The sequence below is a fragment of the Selaginella moellendorffii genome, unplaced genomic scaffold (assembly GCF_000143415.4).
Source record: "Selaginella moellendorffii unplaced genomic scaffold, v1.0 SELMOscaffold_4, whole genome shotgun sequence".
Taxonomy (NCBI): Eukaryota; Viridiplantae; Streptophyta; class Lycopodiopsida; order Selaginellales; family Selaginellaceae; genus Selaginella; species Selaginella moellendorffii.
This window is the reverse complement of record NW_003314265.1, coordinates 1,603,890-1,612,830: the sequence shown is the minus strand read 5'-3', so window position 1 is coordinate 1,612,830 and position 8,941 is coordinate 1,603,890. Positions and strand designations below refer to the sequence as shown.

Below are 8,941 nucleotides of genomic sequence, written 5' to 3'. Positions count from 1 at the left end.
GCTTTTCTTGCCCCCCATGAGCATGTATTTGGGAAGATTAAGCAAAAGAACCAAGGACTTCTTCCCGTTCGTGAGGAGGAAAAACTGCAAAGAAAAGAGAAGAGTGGACATCAGTTAGTTCATGCATGGCTGGACGAACGAAACATGAACTTACGATTCCAATCAACCCCGTGAAAGCGAAGACAATTTGCTTGGCTTCTTCCCAGGAGCCCTCGTTCGCGGGGTCACCTCCGCCACCGCCGCCTCCACCACCGCCGAATCCCCCCCAACGTCCTTTTCCTCCGCCAGAGCCTCGAGAAGTAGCCTCTCTCCGCCGGATTTCCTCGTCCCATTTACTAAACGCCTCCTTCTTCCCACCTAAAGCCTGTTCTAGAGCCTTTCGAGCGGCCTCTTCCTGGAGCACAGCGAGTGTGTCACGCACGGGAGATCTATCAGTCCGCATTTACCTTGGAACTCCGGCCGCCGATGCAAACAATCCGCGAATCGCCTGCTCTGCAGCGCCGTGGCGCTGCCCAGGCGAGATCCACCGCCGCGGGAGAATGCAACGCCATCGCCATCGCCATTTCCGGCCCTAGATACAGAGTACCCCTAGCCCTAATTTTATAGTGGCCGACCAAAATGATCTTAAATAAGATGTTTAAATGTATAAACAAAACTTTAACATTCTAGTTTCAATATTAGAAGCGTATATGTGAAATTAGTCATAATTAATTTATATTATTTTCCACTTAAATCAACTTTTCAAGCATTTAATTTTTGTATAATTTCTGTATAAAATCAAATTGAATTTCGTTCATTCTCATTTATCTATTCAAAATAATATTCCATTCTCTTTGAAGAATATATGTTTATTGATAATTCATTAAATAATTTCTTTCTTTCATGGATTATTAAGATAAAAATTATTTTAATTCTTTCTAACATAACTGATATATTGAGTTGGAATAAAAAATTTAATATATTATGTTATAGTTATTTTATTAAAGTTTATATTGAGATTCATATAATTTATATTTTATGATCATAGCTTAAAGTCATATTGTAGATCTAATTTGAAAAACTTGTATTTCAAAGGTTTAAAATTAATATCTTTAAACTATATAATGCAGTTTAAAAAGTGTATTATATATATAACATTTATTTGTAAATTATTTATATAATTTTGCAATGTTCACCATAAAACATGAGAACAAAAATGCCCCTTTGTTGCAATAAATAATATCAGAATTCATTCTACTATTTAATTAAATTTTAATTAAATAAATACCAATGCTTTAATTTAATTAGTAAATATGATGACTATGGAGCACCATATTGGGGATGATTGGCATGCACATAGTTTACATGAAGTCCTTCAATCAACAGTGAATATGATGATTTTTTATTATTGAACCTACTTGGATATTATAGCATATTTAGTTATCTAGTATTTATATTCATTTAGATTAATCTTGTGTTTATAACATAGTCAAAAGTCCCATTTAAAGATGTAAAATGACCTTTTTCTCTTTTTGTTGTACACAATATCTAAAAAATGCTAACTTTTAGTTTTGCCTTGTGCTCTGTTTTTGACAGCCAAGACTGGCCTGTGAGCAAACAAGACTTCCTCACATGCAAGATGAGCCGGCCCATCCTTTGGAACCGCAACCCAAGTCTCCCTGACGCTCTCGACCCGCCCCGCTGCCATGTCCACCACTGTGAAGTGCCTCCGCTCGTCCTCGCAGCGCGGCACAACCGCTCCATTTACGTAGACAGTCCCCGTCTTGGCAGCACTTTTAGCATCACACAAACACATTTTGCGTTGCTTGCCACGATTGTAACCAAGAAGTTGCCTGTGCATGTGTCCAAACACCACTAGCGCCACCCTGGATGCATCCTGCTCCCGGACCATATCTAGAGCCCGAGCAAAGTCCGGATCCCCGTGATCACCTCCACCGCCTTTGTCAAAATCCTTGCCGCAAATGTCACCAGGCTGGGAGCCCAGGCCCGCGGGCCCGTTATGGCCCAGGAACACAAGCGAGTGGCCCTTGGGCGCGGACAGGGCCAGTTGGGCGATTCTTGTGGCGCTCTGCTCCATGTTGTCCACGCCGTAGGTGCTGGACAGGAATTCCGAGTTGTAAAACCTGTCGCCGCCGGTTGCAAAGGGCCTCACTCCAATTACGCTCAGCTTCAAGTCTGGATAGTCTTTGCGCCTGTAGCCGACGTGATCGTCTCCCAGGGCTTTCAGCATCTGATCCACTCGCGCCCACCTCTTGATGGCGCTGCTGCACTTCTTGGGTGTCGGCTTGTGTGCGGCACTGTAGCAGCAGTCGTGGTTGCCTAGGATTGCTGCCTTGGGCATTCCAAGCTTGCTGATCTCTTGCACGATCTGGACGTTCTCGTCGCCGAAGTCGCCCACAAACAACACCAGATCTGGCTTGAGAAGCTCCAGGGCTTGGGCATCCAGCTTTGAGTCCCACGCGCCATGGACGTCTCCCACAATTGCAATTCTGCTCTTGCCCATATACCTTAGCTTTCTGTGCGGAAACCCTACCTTTTGCAGGCCCGCATTTATATGGTGTTTAGGGTGTGCTAAAATATAAAAAGGCATTCGGTTGCGACGCTCTAGCCCTTCGTCCAGCCGTAGCTGATAACATCGATATAGGCCGCTCGGAGTTAAAGCGTTGTCCAGCGAAAAGTTGATGGACTCTCTGCCTATGCAAAAGAAAAGTGTATCCAGCTACTACTCACCAGCCAAGAGCTTCCTGGTTTCCACGGAAAATTCGCCCAGGAGCACCGCCTCAATAGCGAGAGACCTTGGAGCCGCGATGGACCTCGAGGTTAAGCTGATGGTATATAACCCTCGTGGCGCTGGCAAGCTTCGGATTTCGGTGGCCAGGCTGCTTCTATCGGCTTTAAACCGGAGGTGAGTGACTGCGTGCCCGAATTCTTTCATCCCGCACAGTGTTTAAGCCATTCAAAGGTGTGCGCCAAAGTTCTCCGGCTGTTCTTTGATGACATTTTTGAAAAGTTGGTGTGCTTGCTGGTATTCTTTCCTGCTTAGCATTTCCATGCCTGTTCTTGTCTGCTCGCATTCACTGACTTTCGTCTTGACGAGCTCTACTTTTTTTTCACTGCATTTTTTTTCATAGCGGAAAGACGTCTAGACTGGCATCTTAAATGCGGGACTGCAACGAAGTTATGAGAACTTAATGCATCAGCATAAAATCAAAGAACTTAAATCTAGTTACCAGGATTTTGGAACGATTGATTGCTACGGAAGAATCTGGTGCACCGTGATCGTCCATATCCATCCACTGGTCAAGCCCAGTTACCTCGAAGATGTGGCCGCAGTCGAGAAGCTGGATGAATCTATCGGAGCTCCCGCTCTCATGCAGCGAAAGTATCCGGGTGCCAAATGCGGCAGGCACTTGGGCAAGGCTCTCCACACAGTCCGATGCAGGGATGCTCACAAACGAGCAGCTTCGGGCACGGGCTGTCACTGCGTGGCCTCTCGCAGATCTCGAAGCACAAAAGCTTGCAGATGAAATGCTCACAGTTCCAGGAGCAAGGTTCGAGGCACTTCTTGCATGGTCCTCCACAGACGTCTGTGCATCTCCTGTGAAAGCAGCGTTTCTCACAAGGCTGTGAGAAAGGTGGACATGAAGAAGCGCAGCTCTTGGCGGTGCAGTAGTGCCCGCAAAAGAGATCTCTTTTCAACTGTGAAAAAAAGATGTTTGCACTGTGAGAAAAAGTTGTACTTACCACTCGTTCACTCGCCACTGCAACTTGTTCACTCAGTCTAGTACATAGCAAGTTTTTCAAGCGCTTGATCTATAACAAGCTGGCTCATTTGTGAGGTTTAGGGTTATCTCAAGTTGCTAACTTGGCTTCGCTCCAGAACCCAAACAGATAAGCTGGGCAGCACTGGACAAACTTATCAAGCAAACTTTGATGGTTCGCCCCAGATACGTCCGGACGAGCGTGTTTAAAAGTGGATCCGCAACACTTCAACGCCATAGTTCCTCTCCCCTGCAACTAGTCCTCTCAAACGCACCCAATGTAAACTCCAACGGGTTTGATATAATCTCCAGCTTGACATCCCACAGTGGCCAAGAGAAGGTTCTTCAGATGTGGAGCTCTCATTTGAGCCTCGTCCGGTCACCGATATATACAAGCCGTCGCTACATTGGGAAGATCCAAGGATGTGTGATGATGATACTGACGCGACAAAGAGAATCCAAATTGCATTCTTGCATCCATCAGTTTCATGCTTCAAAATAGCTACCGACCATCAAAACTATAGGTAAATAGATATTCTGTTTGAACACTCTCAGGCTTGACGATGAGAAGGCATACAAATACGCCAAGAGGTCTGTTGTAAGTAATTTGAAGAAGATCCTAGGATACGCTTAAATGTTCCTTGTACAAGATGAGTAGACACCTTACCCTCTAAATACCGTAGGGCTCTCATATCTCAGAGTCCTTCACCGGAGGCAAATGCCCTGCCTGGGCATTTATTTTAGCAAATACAAGCTCTGGGCATATGCTGTGCCAAGTTTTCTTGACAAGAAAAAGATTGAGCTCGTTTAAATATCACTGAGAGTTACTATCGAGTTACTATAGACTTGGTCACTTCTACACTGGAGGATTTTGAGATTCCAAGAATCCCTCCAAATGAAAACCCCCTAGGGTTTAAGTAAAAGTCCATGACCAGCTCCGTGGTCTCGGTCTCCTCTCGCTACTGCCACTTCCCTGGATCCTCCACTGCGAGCAAGAAAGATAAGGTAGCATCCTCTCTCTCTCCCTCGATTTCCAGGAGCAAGCTAGAATGCAGGGACCCAGATCCTCGTCCCGGCCACCAGCAGCGCATTCTTGTATCTAGGAGGGCTTCCAGATCCTCCAAAGCCAAGGCCAGCGAGGAAGAAGAGGACGACGATGGCGATCCAGACGCAGCCGCATCCACCAGTGGCAAATCCGAGAAGGAGCGGGCGCGCGAGGAGCTGAAGTGGCTGTGGGGGAGAGGATGGGCGCCATGGGAGGAGGTCCACCCACCGGAGAATCACTTCGCGCTCAAGAGCTTGGGCGATGCGTCGGTGGAGAATCCGCGGCTGCCGGAGGGCGTGATCGAGCTGCTGGACAAGAAGCCCAAGAGGGAGAAGAAGGCGCCCGAGGTGAGAGAGGTGGAGGAGGAGCTGGATTTCCACAGCGTCGCGTTTGCGCTGATTCCTCCCAGGGATTGGCCGCCGCCGGGGTGGGAAGTGGATCAAAAGGAGCTGGAGTTCATCCGCGAGACGCACACCATGTATGAGAATGTGGTGGTGGAAAAGAAGGATTTGGAGGGCGCTAGAGCTCACGATGATCCGGGGATTTCTCTCGCGCGATGGGAGACTTTCGTAAAACAGTATGATGAATGGGTGGCCGCCAACAAGGAAAGACTAGACAAAGAAGCTCTCGAGGCAAGCATTTATTTGGAGTTATCTTTCGGAGTGAATTCTCGGAGTTCTAACTTTCTCTTGTTTCGATCATAGGTTGATCCCGAGTACTCTCCTGGTAGACGACGCACAGGAGCACGGTACACTGATGGAATGGTTCGTAGTTTTAGTTTTCTCTTCTCCTTGTGTTCTTCTTTGATCTTGTTTTTCACAGTATGAGCTTCCATTTATATATCCTGGACAGCACCATGTTGGCATGATCGTCCACATTGATAAACACGATGGTGCTTTCATTTACTTTGGTTGCGTTCATGACGGGTAAGCTCGGTTTCAGCTCGATTCTCTTTCTCGTTTGAAACTTTTTTCTTTTTCATCTTCTTCGATCAGCTGGGTCGGAATTCAAGACAATGACTGGTTCAAGCTGCGGCATATCCTTGAAGTCGGGAGCATTGTCGAGGTGGAAGTGCTTGTAAGTTTGATTGATTCACTCGATTTTACGGGTAAACTTCCTTGTTTTGTAACTACAGGCTAAGCGAGATCCTTACCGCTATCGTTTCCCAATCGAGATGAGGTTCGTGAACCCCAACATCGACAAAGACATGTAAACTCTTTAAGATCTTTAGAGCTCGGCATTGTAGTGGCTAAAGTTTTTGCGTGCAGATTTAGAAGATTCAAGTATCCGCCAATCATACAACGACCAGGAGATGGACACGATGAGGAAGTCGCTGTAAGTTTTTCGATGGTTGTTCTGTGCTAAGATAGTTTTTTTTGTTTTTTTTTTTTTTCAGAGAGAAACAGGGAGACCTTTTACTCTGGAGCTGGAGCCAACCTTTGCTGATGAACCGGATCCCAGAGAATGCTCTCATCCATACATCCCCAAGGTCAGGCACATTAATTGCTCGCTTGAATCTCTTTGTAATCTTCTGGTTCTCCAGCTCCGGCATTTGTACATTTGCGAGCAATCGATCCTAGATGACGAAGAGGGCACCGGGGATGAAGTGGAAGTCGAAGACGAGAAAGGAGAAGAGACGAACGGCGAGGAAGAAAAAGTTCCTGAACCCACCAAAGAAGAATGGTATGAGTACGTGAACCAGGTAGAGAAAGAGCTTACCGACGAGGAGGACCTCGACGACGACGATGAGCAACTGATCAAGAGGAAGGCAGCAAGGAAAAATCCGGGCGTCGTTGGGATCTTAGCACCAACACCAGCTGTTCCATATCGATCATTCCTTGTGGTAAAGTTCTTTGCTTTTGAGCTACAAACCTTGCAAGGTTTTTAACACTGGTGAGCTGCTTTTGTAGAACATTGACAAAGCGGAGCTTGAGCTGGACGTTGCTCGCGAAGAAAGACAGGTAAGTTTCTCTGTGGAGTTTAGCACTGGTTTAAGACTTGGCTGGGCAGACGAGAAACCGGCTTTACAACGAAGCTGCTGCTCGAGGCGACAAGCACGTAGATATCCCACTTCCAAAGCGCCAAGTGATGATGCTGGAGCTAGAGCGAATGCACAGACAGCGGTGCCGAGAGGAAGAAGAAGCTCTGATGCGTGATGCTACCTGGTAAGTTTTTCTTTCTTGTTTTGTTTGATGCAAGTCGAGACTAAGCTAAACTTTTTCGTGTAGCCGGTTAGAAGCTGGACTTCCAGCTTGTGATCCAAGGTTCTCGGACGATCCATGGCCTGAGAACAAGTTTAATCCACTGAAGAAGATCTGGCAAGCCGACTACATTGGTGATCCCAAAAAGTATAAGTTCGGAAGGAGGAAGCGTGACAAACGTCCCAGGCATCGCATGACAATGAAAAGAAGCACAGCGGCATCTGAGCAACAGGCTCCGTAGCTAGAAAAAAGAAGATCTTTCGACCTTGAGGACAAGAACACAATATGATCTTGCGAGATACGAAGTGCTCTCAACTCGCAAGCACAAAGTTGCTTTTACGCAAACTTGACATTGTATAATGAGATATCTCACCGAGTAATATATCCTCAGCGTCTCATTCAGTCGAGGATTGCCTCCGCCCGCCGGATCCTAGCGGGGTGTTCCAGAGCGCTTTCTGGACGAAGCTGATGCGTCTCAGCCCCGACGGTCCACCTCTCCCGCTAGTTGAAACGAGGTGGTGGACTTACGAGCGTTAGCGTCTCCCAGGAAAAATTTGTGAGCTGACTCAAGGGAAACTTCTCAGTCACTGCCTTGCAGAGAGCCTCCCCTTCGTGTCTCGGTAGAAGAGCACACCGTAGCAAGCCCAGGAACCGAGAGTTGTGGCCGCCACAGAACAGCTACATCACGCACACAGCGCCGACGAGTGAGTCTTGACCCGAAACGGGAATAGGAGATACCTCAAGAAGAATTGTACCAAGTCCATGTTGATGCCTTGGTGGGAGAAGTTTGGCTCGAGAAGTGCCGCAAAGATGAGGAGGAGCTGGAGAGCCGTGTTCACCTGTGTGATAGAAAAGCTTTAGACATAATATATAGCGAGCTAGAGCTTGTTTCTTTTCACCTTGCTGATGAAGATCGGTTGCACCTTAGGAGCGCCCTTGACAAACTCTCTCCAACCAGACCACTGAGGAGAACGCACAATGCAAGCCTGTTAAGGGAGCTAGAATTCTTTCTACACGTACCTTCCACTTTAGCGAGCGAGCACGAAGGTAGAAGGCGCCCGTCACAAGAACCACATCTCTGGCCACTATCAGCACCACCATTGGAGCTGAAAAATATAGAGAAGCTTAGAAAGCCCGATTTCTTCCTTCACGACAAGGAAACTTACGAGATAGAAGCCCCGTATACGTCATCGACAATGCTACGGATCCTATGAGAACCTGCAAATGGACGAACCAGAGTGCGTGTTATCACTTTCAACCATCAAACAAATGCACCTTGTCAGCAAGGGGATCAAGATAGGAGCCGAGAGCCGACTTTTCCTTTGTTCTTCTTGCAATGTAGCCATCGAGCTGTAAGAAGCTGTAAGACCTCGTATCAAACAATGGAACCAACTCAATCGACAAACAAGAAGAGAAAAAAAAAGACTCATACCCAGTCACTGAATCCTCCCACTAGCATTCCCCAAAATGCTGTTCCTGTATATCCCTCCACGATCGCCCTGGACGCCACTACAAACGAATCAATCGCCAAGAAGAGCTGGGAAGATCTAAAGTAGCAAAACATACCAGGCGAGCACCGGCCCAAGAGCAAGTCGTCCGAGAGAAATGGTGTTTGGCCAAGTGAAAAAATCCTTCGCTGCCCAGCCTTCTTCTCCGGCCTCCAATTTGGACGAAGCTTTTTCTTGTTCTTCCTCCGATGGACGCTGCTGCCAGGAAGTGGAAACGAATCGCGGGCCAAAAATGCTCAAGACGCGCGGAAACATCGTCCAATCGTCGAAATTCCGCGGCTTGTCGAGCAGAAATCCATCGCTTCCCTGGGCGCCGACGTACCAGAGGCCGTGAGCTCCAATGCGCGTGGAGCTCCCGAGCAATCGCCTGGCCGCGATCGCTTTGCACAGGGCCCTCCTCGACGCCATTGCGAGTTTGCGAGAGAA

The 8,941-nt window shown here is 47.4% G+C and overlaps 2 protein-coding genes across 3 annotated transcripts; one reads left to right on the top strand and one right to left on the bottom strand.

Moving 5' to 3' along the window:
* The first annotated feature begins 4,562 nt into the window (after window positions 1-4,562).
* On the top strand, window positions 4,563-7,412 carry LOC9655675 (protein PLASTID TRANSCRIPTIONALLY ACTIVE 10). 2 transcript variants are annotated; one of them, XM_024669077.1, is made up of 11 exons: window positions 4,563-5,438; window positions 5,511-5,570; window positions 5,629-5,732; window positions 5,802-5,883; window positions 5,942-6,015; window positions 6,075-6,135; window positions 6,203-6,295; window positions 6,350-6,649; window positions 6,717-6,767; window positions 6,817-6,971; window positions 7,035-7,412. In XM_024669077.1, exons 1-11 carry the CDS (start codon window positions 4,689-4,691, stop codon window positions 7,246-7,248), a joined length of 1,944 nt encoding a protein of 647 aa, XP_024524845.1. In that variant the 5' UTR covers window positions 4,563-4,688; the 3' UTR covers window positions 7,249-7,412. The 2 variants fall into 2 exon arrangements, with proteins under 2 accessions (XP_024524845.1, XP_024524844.1); XM_024669076.1 differs by having other exon boundaries at window positions 6,075-6,141.
* LOC9654566 (cardiolipin synthase (CMP-forming), mitochondrial) lies at window positions 7,294-8,937 on the bottom strand. Its single transcript, XM_024669080.1, has 8 exons — window positions 8,574-8,937; window positions 8,440-8,506; window positions 8,283-8,357; window positions 8,174-8,225; window positions 8,028-8,113; window positions 7,907-7,969; window positions 7,746-7,846; window positions 7,294-7,685 (listed from the first exon to the last, which is right to left on the bottom strand). The coding sequence occupies exons 1-8, from the start codon at window positions 8,921-8,923 to the stop codon at window positions 7,592-7,594; spliced, it is 888 nt and encodes a 295-aa protein (XP_024524848.1). The 5' UTR covers window positions 8,924-8,937; the 3' UTR covers window positions 7,294-7,591.
* Window positions 8,938-8,941: the final 4 nt, after the last annotated feature.